The following is a 14,488-nucleotide window of genomic DNA, read 5'->3' on the forward strand; positions in this document are numbered from 1 at the left end:
GTTTTTGGGGCGATTGCCTTCTGCAATACGCCCCATAGGTAACATAATAGGTAACATAATATACGTATACCGACGAATGTAGTCCGTTACTGCATTGAACCACTTTGCATATCCAGATTCTGCATTCGCAAACAAAATAGCTCCGATGAGCGCGTTCCATCCATGGCAACGTCTTTTCACTGTGGCAATAGCACCCGAGTAACACGCAGTCCTCATGGAAGGTGTATACAACGACGAAATATCGGTTCAATACTGAACTATCTACAATTAACCTATACAGCACATTTATGTTCTAAGAAATCAACTGCGTTCGCGATACGGGCGACACAATTTAATTACCACGCGCTACATTTTTTACTGTCAAATTAAACATCTAAATGTTCTCTGCGCTACACAGTTTTTATATGACAATTCGCCCGTGCTTTTCATGCCAGTTTTGAATTTTTTCCTTAAACACGAAATACATGTTGTGGTTGTCACTTTCACAGAAGCTAATTAATATGTGTAAATGTTTTCCAAGTAATCAAAACAATCTCGTATATGTCCGTCCTAACAGTAGAACATTATCAACATTTATTGTTTATTCCCATAAAGTCGCTATATGACCTACACTGTGTCGGTGTGACTTAAAATCCAGCAATAAATTAATATAAGGTTCATGTAGAGGCTTCAGTTTGAAAAATGTGGGGACCCCTAGCATTGAACTCAAATTTGACTAAACGAAGAGTGCCACATTGAAAATGTTTACATATTTGCTTAAAAGTATGGTTTTCCTTCAAACTGCGACCAATTTTGTGCAGCAAAGTCTCATACCATCGAAAAAATCAATCAAAATACAAAGCGATTTAAACACAAAAATAGACATTATTTTCAAAAATCTGAATGATGTTTATTCAACGAATTTCGGTGGAAAATGATATAACTAGTTAATAATATCGACATTGATGAGGGCAAGTTACGCTTAAAAAGTAAAAAAAAATACGTATCTAGAAATATCAAAACTCGAACACATGTCATTTCATGACGATGGGGGCAGCCATTTTTAAATTAATAAAATTGAAAGAAACATGCTAAAAACTCACTCATCGCCTAATTGACATTCCAAACGGTTGACGATGACAAATGCATTGTATTGTAATCTTTCCATTGATGTGTGCAAACTGCATGATCAGACCTCATAAACACTCCAAACAAATAACTTTGTAAGAAGCATTTCACCAATGTTTACAATTGCTGTCGAATCAAATGTACTTGAATTATTGCGCACAAATTAGTACGCTTACAGACTGACAGAAAGATCGATACGAAACTCCGTTCAATTCATCACGGTATACTATTTTATTGATAATATATAATAATAATTCGCTTCAACAACCTAAATGTAAAAATAATTCTTTTAAACGGAGTTTTTAATAACGAAAGTGAAAACAACGGAAGTCGGATGGATATTATGTGAGATGCACTTCGGCTCCAGAAAAACAATACAAATACACTAAAAAAAGACGTGTGGGGTAAAATTTTTAGATGGAAAATATTTGAAATGGGGTAAGTGATTATATCTCTGTGTGATCATTTCTGTTATTAAGCGCGATCTCTTCCTGATTAATGTTAACAGTTGTTTTACTAGTCGCGATCCAACTGTCAAAATAATGATGTGTTTTCTCAGGTATGTGTATACACATACCAGGTTTTCTTACTACTTCACGTGATTTCGACCGATTTGTAATGCACGTTTTTTCTACGGAGCACAGCGATTGCCACGCTTTAAAAATGGGTAGAATGAATCGATATACAAATGTATAAAAATATTCGGTTTGCCAAAAGGAACACATTATTCAAAACGGTACAAGGACAGTAGTTGTTCAGGAAGGAAGAAAGAAAAAACATGATACCTAGCTGTGTATTTCTATGTAAAACTATGATTTATAGAGTCGTCTGCACAAAACTCATTAAATCTTGTTATTGATGAGCAATATCTCCTTTTATCACAATGATTTCTACCCAGCCAAACCTATTTCTTTATATTTATTTACAATTTTATATGTCGTCTGCAATTTCTTTCAATTTGAGATGGTTTAAAAAATTTCCATTTGTTTATAGCGAAATTGTTAAGCCCTTGAAATAGAATGGTGACTCTTATTATCCACCATGCCTAGATTTTTAAAAAGTAGTTCAGTTTAGTTATTTTTAGAACTTTGTTTAGGAAAATTATCCAAAAAATGCAGTTGAATAATAACTCATTTGTTGTTTTCTAACAATAATTTTCTGTGAAATGTTGCTAACTTGACCTTGTATATGTATATAGCTTTGTATTTATTCAACTTACGGTAGTGCATATCCTTCCTAACTTTAGATTGAGATTTTGTAAATTAGTGTAAAAATGTATTGGTTTTAAACAAAAATATGAATAAAGCAAAAAAATATTGAATGTCAAAAATGTGTTTATGTTATTCTATCCGTCTTTACCTTTAAAATGATATATAGTTTGACCATATTGTACCACATTGAATGAAGACAAACCAAAGCGAAGTTTTAATGAATTTTATCCCTCCCATGAACCTTAATATATATATATATATATATATATATATATATATATATATATATATATATGAATGATATTGAATCTACATGCTGTATGGAAACCTTATGACAACGTTTGTCTTCACGAAATCTCAGATACATATAACACTAAGTCAGAGTAAAAACCTAGGTCACCAGTTCAAATGATAATAATCAAAATTGTATTCACAAACGTTTCGCAGTTATGAATTGGCACGTGCGACAATGAACTGTTTTAAAAAGCAGCATTTACTTTTAACCCCAATAGCTAAATCATATATTATGTTGATAGCCTGTCACCCTTCTTTAATTCCATCTGTTTTATTCAACAAAGGTGATTGGTTGGCATCACGGTGTATAGTGTTTTAACGACCACAAAATTTGAGCAAAATCGCCCCACCAGTACTTTCAGTACTTTGATTAAAATTGGGCATACATAACGCGAATATAAAGGTTTAACGGTGTGCAAAGAGCTGACATACATTACACCGAAGCCATGGTCATACGCATTTAATAAAAATTAATTGATTAAAATAACTTTGTATGTCAATCTAATTACAAAACGATAAAACAATACATGCAATATCAAGCGGTGCATATTCTTATGTCAAATAATATTGTACAATACGGACAAATGTTCTAACGCACACTCATCATGCAGTGTTATTTATCATTAAAAATATGACATTGAAAGGCAACATTACTTCACAATTTGTTTACTTTTCTTACTTAATCTGGTCGCAGAGCTTAAATTCTTAAACAGTTGTCTGCAATGCACCAAAATCCTGTCATGCCTTATTTAGTTGATAATTGCAAAAACTAACACAATCTAATAATGTATTTATTTTCTGCATTTTCTTGTTCTATTGCCTTTATGTTCTCTGTTTTATTTGCGATGGTCCTTTTTGGATCATCAGTTTGATTGATAATGTCAAGACAATCTGTATATGAAGCAACGTTGTGCGTGAAAAGTATTTTTTTTATCAAAACGGTTTCGCTATTCATTATGCTATTAACTCACCTTCGTAGCTGTTCTCACTTATATTCCAACGTTCACTGACAGTGTAAAAAATTAAAAATCGACACCCACTGAAACAGAACAACTACTTGGGAAACAACAAGTTGGCACCGCCGCATTTTAGCATGTTAAAGGAAAAATAAAAGCTCTGTGGTGGAATAGAGATTCTCTTCGAAACCTATTAACGTGTCGATATATTGTTAACTACCTTACGTTTGAGAATATATTCGAGTTGAGTATTGTTTTATTTAATATAATGTTTATAAGTATATTTAAAGTGTTAGAAATATTTTTCTTCGCAACAGCGTTTACACAGGGCTCTTGGGTTTTAAAAACGTTGGAAATGTTTCAAGGTGCCCTTACCACGTGATTTATGTTTTACAGTGTGGAACTCTTACACATATTATTATTATATTATACGATATTATTTACGAATATTTCAAAGAAACAATCGATTTTATAGCCAGACCTTTAGAAATATTATTTAACTACATTTTAGATACTAAACTATTCCCAAAAAGCTGGTCGTCCGGAGTGATTTTACCAATTTATAAACGCGGGAATGTTTCCGACCCTAACAATTACAGGGGCATCACGCTGATAAGCTGCTTTGCTAAACTGTTCACTGGAATAATAAATGAACGTTTAAAATCTTGGGCAGAATCATATGATATCATAACGGATGCACAATTTGGTTTTAAACCGAATTGTAGCACAGCCGACGCAATTTTTATTCTCAATGCCTTAATCGAAAAACAGCTGCATAATAAACATAAACTCTTTTGTTGCTATATCGATTACCGGAAAGCATATGACGTCATAAATAGGGGGCAGCTCTGGTACAAAATGATTCGATCAGGAGTTGATGGCAAGCTAATGGCTATTATTCGTTCGATGTACAATGATGTGAAACTGCAAGTTAAACACATGAGTTCCCTTTCTGACTTATTTAGTAGCAACGTTGGACTATTGCAAGGGGAAATAACATCGCCGATCATGTTCTCACTTTTTGTGAATGATATAGAATTCAGTCTTCAAAACGGTTTAAACGCTGGTATAACACGTGATCAATTATCGGTTTATCTACTCCTATTTGCGGACGATGCAGTTATTTTCTCCGAAACCAAAGAAGGCTTACAGCAATCTTTAGACAACCTAGAAATTTATTGTAATAAGTGGAACTTAACTGTAAATATTGATAAAACAAAGATAATGGTTTTCCGAAAGGGTGGTGTCTTGAACAAAAATTATAAATGGACATTCAAAGGCAATGAAATTGAAATAGTTAGTAACTTTAACTATTTAGGTATCGTCTTATCTAGTGGCGGATCATACATACCAGCCACAAACACCTTGTATGGTAAAGCGTCAAGAGCAATGAATAGATTGTTTTCTATAACAAAAGAGATGGTAGTCCCAATAAATATCATGTTCAAGTTATTTGATTCATATGTTGCGTCAATTTTGAATTATAATTGTGAAGTATGGGGGTTTATAACTGCCGATAATATTGAACGTGTTCACAGAAAATTCTGTAAAAGATTATTAAATGTAAAGATGTCAACTAATTCATTGTCATTGTATGCGGAAGTCGGTCGTTTCCCTTTAATCATTGGACGCTATTTAAGAATTGTTAAATATTTTCTAAAACTATATCAAACAAAACAAAGTAACTGTATTTTACACACTGTTATAAATATGCAAAGATCGGAAATTGTTCAAAGAAATAATACAGTGAACTGGTCATCAAAAGTTCGCGATATACTTAACCATTCAGGATTTGGAGATGTATGGTTATTCCCAGAATCTATTAATATCGACAAATTCATCCCTTTATTAAAAATAAGATTGCGAGATCAGTATGTAGCTGAATGGAGGACTAACATTGAGTCGTCAACATCGTTATATATGTATAAAGAATTGAAACCTACATTCGAAAGGTCATCGCATTTAGATTTAATTGAAAACAAAAAACATAGAAGGATTATTGCCAAAATGCGCCTCTCATCTCATAAATTGTTAATTGAAACAGGCAGACATCATAATATTGACAGGAACGAAAGAATATGCCCCTTGTGTAGCTGTAACGATATCGAAGATGAGTACCATTTCATACTAATATGTCCGTTATACCTAGAAGAAAGAATCAAATATATCCCAGAATTCTATTACAAGCGACCCAGTATGTTCAAATTTATTAAACTCCTTAATAGTAGTAAGAAAACGACACTTAGAAAGTTAGCCATCTATTGTATATCATGCTTCAAAAAAAGAGATAACACTTTGTTTATTATCACATGATTGTTAAGAAGAACTATAGCTTATACTAACAATTGAGTGTACTTTGATTGTTACATGTTGTTTGTTAACCATGGATGTATCAAATGTGGTTATGTTTTTATATGTATTCCATGTCACATTATAACTTGCAATTAGAGCACTCTCACTCTCCAGTGATGAGTGATGTATGAATTGATGAATGTAATTTATACAATGTTATTATTTATATTCATCACGCATGTCTGTAACATTATCATGTATTTGTATATGACGATAAGCTTGTTATGCTTAAGTCAAAATAAAAAATTCTGTTCTGTTCTGTTCTTACAACTTACTTAAGGAAACTTCTGTGAACAGGTACTATATGACTGACTAGACCCTTATGTTAGCAAAGTCAGCTAATATAAAAATCGATATAAAATTGTAAGTCTTGGAAATCAGAGCTAAAAATAAACTTTACTTCACGTAACAATTCTCTTTTATTGCTGCACTATTTTTGGAGGTAAATTAAAAACCGACACTATTTATTTGAAATTTGTTTAAGTACTGGGTGTGGTATATATGTCCCGCCTGCGTGCATTTGACTTGTTTTCGTTCTCTCTAAATAATTTGCTTTCTGAATGCGCTTGCACATGTTATGCATACCAACCCGCTTTTGTGAGTCATGGAAACTAACTGTAGTTCCTATTTACACTTACACATAGGATTACTGTAAAAGATAAATCTACCGAAATATAATATCACAGACATGTTGATATAACAAAATATTTCTAACTAGAGGTCTGTTAATTCTCACACGAATTAGCAACTGAATTTTTTAATTAATGGTATTTCAAACTTTAAACGTTCACGAACACTTCTTAGAATAACCTTAAATAACTGTTCAATCTTATATTGTTAGAAGTACGATTTTTCATGAAACAGGATTGACCTTGAAAAAATTGCCACATTTACTGAAACAACGGCAAGGTTACTAAACGGTTATATGTTCATATTCATTTCGTATAATACTGGAGGAAATAGTTTACATTTAGAAGCTTCAACAAAATAATTTTCTTTCTTCTTGTATGAGATGCAATATATGTTTACCGCATTATAAGAAGTTCACGAGACGTGTAGACGTTTAGTTTAATTGATTATTGTAAATGTGGTCATTTTTTTGAAAATGTTAAATTTAGTAGTCAAACGATGAACCCCAGGGAATGTTATCAAAGCAGAACATATCAATATGCAATGCGAAAACAACATACAATTTGAACACCATGAACACAGCGTGGTGAAATTGGCCTTGTATGCACAGGCAACCAAACTAATCTTGATTAATATTTACGTAATTTGCTGAAAGCAGATTTACATAACAGCTTCAAAATCTCTGTTTAAATCTTGTCCGTAGTGAACATATTTTAAATTGTTTTGTAACTCATTTCTATTGAGTATGATACATGCTTCTAAAATCGTTCAACATTCTCATTTGTTATTGGTTAAGGTTTGTACACGTACATGTAGATAATGTGTTTGGATATAGCCACACAGGTTTGTAATTGATGTAGTTGATACAGCAGGTTACTTAAGTAATGCATGGTCTCGTCTGTAAATCAGAACATTATAGGCGGATACATAAGACACAATCAAACATATCCGGTTGTTTAAAACTGCGATGTATTGCCTCGGGCACTGGGCTTTGATGTTGAGCAGACACCACTTAACTCTATTTAACCCATTTATGCCTAGTGGACTCTCCCATCCTTCAAAATTGGATCAATTTATTTCCAAAATTAGGGATTTTAGTATATTTATTTCTATATTTAGAATATTTCTTACAGAAATTCCTTACGCAAACAGCGCAGACCATTATGAGACGCCGCATCATGCGGCGTCACATCTGGGTCTACGCTGTTTGCCAATGCCTTTTTTCTAGACGCTATGCATAAATGGGTTACCTGTAAATAAGCATATACATACTATGCATCACGTGTTCGTAAAACTTACAAAACCACAACATAGAAACATATATTCACCATTGAACTATTACAGTTTGTAATCACTTCGCTTTTATTGAGTAAAATGCTTATAATTTAAGTCCTGAACATTGTCTATTTATTACAATTAAACCAAAGTGTATAATGTGAGTTTGCTACGTAACATTTGGTTTTCTATTTTAGCATGGGTCATTTGCCTTTAATCAATACATTGAGCTGCAAATATATATCTGTATCTTTATCCAAATCAGTAAGAAGGCGTTGCGGGCAGAGGTCACATTGGTTCCTGGAATATCTTGTACTTAAAACACCTGACGTCACGGCAATTCTGTACATGTCATTTTCATCCCGGCCAGCAATAACACCAAGAATTTTTCTAGGATCACCTCTGCCTCTATCAACTACGGGTATCGAAATCGCAACGTTATCCCCAGTTTCGCCTGCCTTTAGTTCTACACGGGATCGTTTGACCATTCTTTCGGCTTGAGATAATTGTGACTCTCTTGCTCTTTTACGTTGTTCTTAGATGGCCTGGTGTCATTGATCTAATAGTGAAGTAGTTGGCAGTGGCTGGTTGGTAATAGCAGTGATAGTTGGCAGTGGTTGGTTGGAAGTGGTAGCTGGCGTTGGCTGGTTGGTGATAAAAGATGGCGGTGGCTGGTTGGTAATAGTAGCAGTCGGCGATGGCTGGTTGATGGTAGTAGTTGGTGGTGGCTGGTTGGTAGAAGTAGCAGTTGGCAGTGGCTCGTTGGTGGTAGTAGCAGTCGGCGGTGGCTGGTTGGTGGCTGGTTGGTTGTAGTAGCAGTTGACAGTGGCTGTTGAAGAATTAGTTGGCGGTGGCTGGTTGGTAGAAGTAGCAGTTGACATAGGCTGGTTGGAGGAATAGTTGGCCGCGGCTGGTTGGTAGAAGTAGCAGTTGGCGGTGACTGATGGGTAGTAGTAGCAGTTGGTGGTGACTGGTAGGTAGTAGTATCAGTTGGTGGTGACTGGTAGATAGTAGTAGCAGTTGGTGGTGACTGGTAGGTAGTAGTATCAGTTGGTGGTGACTGGTAGGTAGTAGTAGCAGTTGGTGGTGACTGGTAGGCAGTAGTAGCAGTTGGTGGTGACTGGTAGGCAGTAGTAGCAGTTGGTGGTGACTGGTAGGTAGTAGTATCAGTTGGTGGTGACTGGTAGGTAGTAGTATCAGTTGGTGGGGACTGGTCGGTAGTAGTAGCAGTTGGTGGTGACTGGTAGGTAGTAGTATCAGTTGGTGGTGACTGGTAGGTAGTAGTATCAGTTGGTGGTGACTGATAGGTAGTAGTATCAGTTGGTGGTGACTGATAGGTAGTAGTATCAGTTGGTGGTGACTGGTAGGTAGTAGTAGCAGTTGGTGGTGACTGGTAGGTAGTAGTATCAGTTGGTGGTGACTGGTAGGTAGTAGTATCAGTTGGTGGTGACTGGTAGGTAGTAGTATCAGTTGGTGGTGACTGGTAGGTAGTAATATCAGTTGGTGGTAACTGGTAGGTAGTAGTATCAGTTGGTGGTGACTGGTAGGTAGTAGTGTCAGTTGGTGGTGACTGGTAGGTAGTAGTATCAGTTGGTGGTGACTGGTATGTAGTAGTATCAGTTGGTGGTGACTGGTAGGTAGTAGTATCAGTTGGTGGTGACTGGTAGGTAGTAGTATCAGTTTGTGGTGACTGGTAGGTAGTAGTATCAGTTTGTGGTGACTGGTTGGCCCCTAATTGGATGTGGTCCACGTCTATTAAGAGTTGCTTAATTAGAAGCAGACCAGAGATAAGTTTATCAAATACTGTCAAACTGACACCTTTTAGTTTATTGAATAACGTCTTAAAATAACAATTCACATTGGGTGCGCGAATTCTTCACTCAATTTGTAAAGTTAAGAATTCTTAAATTTACGTTACCAAATATCTATACAAACATAAAGATCTTTTTTGCCCTGTACTACACAGCTCTTTAATTGAATTAAAATCGCCCACGTTTTCCATGCGGAGAACGCGATGTTTTACTTGTCAGCAATGTTTTTGTATTTGGACACTCATTTCTTATTTGGAATTTTTCATATTTACGCGATTGAAACTAAACTACAGTTAACATTTGTTTTTGTTTTGCAATTTAAATAGAATATCTAAAATCCAAAAATACCGCTTAATTAATGTTAACATTGAAAAAGATGGACATTTTATGAACTAAGAACTGTACATGGATGGATGAAGTGTACCCTGACAATTGACTAATGGTAAATTCGGTAAATATTTACGGAGGTCATAAATTCGATAAGTGTGCTGTCAATAAAGGTGATGTCACTTTGATTTTTCTTGGTTGATAATTTGAAGCAATTTTCATTAACATAAGAACTCATATTATGAGCCTGAAAGATTACTTTCATATACTAGTTATGAAACTGTATTGCAAGCAGTTTTGTAAGTGAACGCAAGCTAACCTACAAATTATAATAACTTTCTAAATTGGTTAAACAAAATGTCTTACGTATTCATACTTTACACATTTAAATAGCCCAGGAAATCAATTGTATTTTTATCAAGTCACATATACAGACTAAACAATATGACAAGCGTCATGCGAAAATGGGTCTTATGCCATATGCCATATGCGGCCAGATTAGCTCCAGACAAGCCTGCGCATCCGCGCAGTCTGGTAAGGACCTACCCTGTCCGCCAAGGAGACCACGAAACCTTGCGTGACTTTATAGCGGACAGCATAGCTTCTGACCGGACTGCGCGATTGCACAGGCTGGTCTGGAGCTACGCTGGCCACATAGGGCATACAGCCCATTTTCGCATGACGCGGCTCATATGTCAATAATTATAGATCATTTAAAAACTTCACAAAAAAACTTATCAATATGTGTTTACAATGGTATCATTTTAAGTACTAACTACACTATTTAACAGAAAGCAATATAATTATGTAATCATTAAAATCAAACAAGTACATTTCACACATTTCCTGAATCCTCTTAAAGGCCTCTAGTAAAACTGTGTATAAATGTTTTACCATTTTCAGTCATTTCGCGAAATTCCTGAGAAAATTAGGCATTTCCTGAAGTCCCTAAGTGAAACAGAAAATCCTGAATCGTTTAGAAATTTCGTGAAATGCCTAGTTTCACAGATTAACTGTAACACACACACACACACACACACACACACACACACACACATATATATATATATATATATATATATATATATATATATATATATATATATATATATATATATATATATATATATATATATATATATACATACATATATATATGTGTGTGTGTGTGTTGTTCACGTGAGCTGTTGTAAAGTGAATGGATACAGTTGCAGATTAACTTGCATATAATTGTTTTTGTTGAAAGGTCGTTCGCTTTTGTATTTGAAATCACATACTGAATGATGAAAAATTTTCAGCAAGCAGATGCTTAAGGATAGAACTTCATGTGTGTATCTGCTGAACTGTACTTAATCATATAATAGGTTAACGCACTAATATCGAAACAAGTATTAACACAAACGGCTCGTTCTTTCAGCCTCTCGCACAACAAAACCACTAAGCCTGCCTCCAACACGACCACCATCGCCACCAGATAGCTTAAGTTAAGTTAACGAATGACAAAGGCACTGTGTTCAAGGAAGTGCTGGATCGAGACATCATGGACACGGATATTGTCAACCAGTACCCACGCCATATTTGCCATGCTGTTCAGTGTTGTCTTTATGTTCATTTGATATCTTGCCTTTCTTCACATTCTATGTGAAATGTGATCTTGATGACAACATAAATAATATGTACGCGGATACGAACGACTATATATATATATCTAACCTTACTTAAACGCGGACACGGATATTGTCAACCAGTACCCACGCCATATTTGCCATGCTGTTCAGTGTTGTCTTTATGTTCATTTGATATCTTGCCTTTCTTCACATTCTATGTGAAATGTGATCTTGATGACAACATAAATAATATGTACGCGGATACGAACGACTATATATATATATCTAACCTTACTTAAACGCGGACACGGATATTGTCAACCAGTACCCACGCCATATTTGCCATGCTGTTCAGTGTTGTCTTTATGTTCATTTGATATCTTGCCTTTCTTCACATTCTATGTGAAATGTGATCTTGATGACAACATAAATAATATGTACGCGGATACGAACGACTATATATATATATCTAACCTTACTTAAACGCGGACACGGATATTGTCAACCAGTACCCACGCCATATTTGTCATGCTGTTCAGTGTTGTCTTTATGTTCATTTGATATCTTGCCTTTCTTCACATTCTATGTGAAATGTGATCTTGATGACAACATAAATAATATGTACGCGGATACGAACGACTATATATATATATCTAACCTTACTTAAACGCAGCAAGCTCAGATATATGCATGCCCCCCCCCCCCCCCCCCTCCTCACTGTTTTATCCTTTACCATTGTAAGGTTGTATGCATGAACTAACTTTTAAATCATGTCCATTCGTACACAACTGGCATTTCAATGGTTGCATAGTAAATTTATTATTAAATATATAGCAAAATAAATGGAACACACTTTGTTTCCAGAAAGAAACCCACAAAATATTTGTTATACAAATTGTATCGTTGTGAAATTTCTTCGTTTATTCAAAACCAAGCACCTTTGAGTAAAAACAGATTAAGTCCGAGGGGCCATAATTCAAAACAGAATAAGTCCGAGCGTCAATAATTCCCCATTATGAAAATATGGACTCCTTTGACTTGCTTTTAATAAATTCTTATGTTTAGTTTCGTTCAAGCTGAATGTAATTCTGAAATATTGCAACTTTTAATAGTTGTGGAATGTATGTTTTTCATCGTTTGTAAAGAGTATATAATAATATCATAAGTCCTAGCATTATATTTGGGCCGTGCTCTGATAAAGGGGGTTGAATGAAGTGTCGTCCCAGATTAGCTTGTGCAGTACGCAGATTAACAGTCCGCACAGGCTAATCAGGGACGACACTTTGCGCCAAAACTGGATTTTTGCTAAAAAGAGACTTTCTTGAAACGAAAAATACTTTAACAGCGGAAAGGGTCGTCCCTGATTAGCCTGTGCGCACATGCATTAACCCCCCCCCCCCTTTTCACAGAGTACGGCTCAAATATTTGTGGTAACGTTTAAGAACTCTATAAATTCGATTGAAAAAAACAAAACAACAATGTAACATGATCACCTTTTAAACTCACAACTTTTAAACGAACAGTTAATATTTCAGTGTAAAACGATACCGTATATCTTTTGCACTCACCATTTTTTAATTTAAATAGTTTAGTGCGAAATGGTATGCACCGACACCTGGCGCATGTTTTTTGTTGTGAATAGACTAAATAACAAAGTTTTACAAAAAAAACACTATATTGCAAATCGACATAAAGCGTGATTTAACAACACACACAATCCTGTGCAGTCCTTAAAGTAAAGCTTTTAAAACGAAATAAAAAAAATCACTAACAACAAACATTAATTAACGAACGTGTAATTGTAGCCATAGCGAAAATATTACGTTTCTGAATATATTTAATATATAAAAAAAAAACACGAGACAACAACGCAATAAGTGTTTAAAAGCAAAATAGTATAACTTTCGTATTTGGAAATATCTGCCAATATTATTTTTTAAGATGACTAGAAAATGTTGATGAAATGTATTATTACATGTATAAATCAACTGAAGTGTTTGAAAATATGGGGTTTAATGAATGTGCGTAAAGAGTCGTCCCAGATTAGCCTGTGTAGTCCGCACAGGCTAATCAGTGAAGACTCTTTCCGCTTTTATGATATTTTTCGTTTCAAGAAAGTCTCTTCTTTGCAAAAATCAAGTTTTGCGGAAAGTGTCGTCCCTGATTAGCCAGGGCGTACTGCAAAGGCTTATCTGGGATGAAACTTTACGCACATGCATTAAACCACCTTTTTACAGAGCACGGCCCAGATATAATATAATATATGTGTATTTTATATAATTTGTACCAGTCTACCAACAGGTAGATGTAGATACGAAATATTATAGTGGTAGCTGTTTGTTATTTTCAACAAAACTGATCGAAAAGCCATTGAAAACTGCATGTGATAACGTAGGCGTTCAAAACAATATGTCACCTGTAAATTAAGGAAAACATATTGTGTTATCTTGTGTGCGTGGTTACGGTTTCCGATCGAACGACGAACCGACATAAACAGCACTGTCAATTAAAAGTGTGAATGACGACGTTTCAGTTTTCTGAAATATGACTGGCTTTGGTGTTAATGACGCCATAATAACCATAATTGTTATTGGCTTAAATGTAAGTTTGCCTGTGTGACTCTCTATAGAGGCGTGCTTGAAAGATATATAAAAGGGCGATAGTTGGTGTTGTACTTATTCCACATCTGCGTTTGAATTAAAATTCAAATAATAAGAGGAAATTCTGAACATCATGAGGCTACTTATCGTGAGTCATCTTTTTTTCATTTATTAAATCATTGCTTTAATATAATGCAAGGGTTCGTTTTGTTATAATTGAAGATTAGCATGATTTGATAGAAAGAAATTAAGTGCTTATAATATTTTTCATTTGTTGGACCGATAAAACTGTAGCATTGAATAACTTAAGGGATACGT

General features: G+C 34.8%; 2 protein-coding genes across 5 annotated transcripts in view; both read left to right on the plus strand.

Moving 5' to 3' along the window:
- Nucleotides 1-14,488, plus strand: part of LOC127841074 (uncharacterized) — a 237,330-nt gene that overhangs the window by 215,959 nt on the left and 6,883 nt on the right. The window lies entirely within an intron of this gene.
- LOC127840401 (acetylcholine receptor subunit alpha-like) overlaps nt 1-14,488 on the plus strand; it is a 46,720-nt gene that overhangs the window by 4,088 nt on the left and 28,144 nt on the right. The window contains exon 2 of the mRNA XM_052368814.1: nt 8,392-8,627. Within this exon, the coding sequence (XP_052224774.1) occupies nt 8,392-8,627 (236 nt within the window). The remainder of the gene's footprint in view (nt 1-8,391; nt 8,628-14,488) is intronic.

The sequence above is a fragment of the Dreissena polymorpha genome, chromosome 8 (assembly GCF_020536995.1).
Source record: "Dreissena polymorpha isolate Duluth1 chromosome 8, UMN_Dpol_1.0, whole genome shotgun sequence".
NCBI lineage: Eukaryota > Metazoa > Mollusca > Bivalvia > Myida > Dreissenidae > Dreissena > Dreissena polymorpha.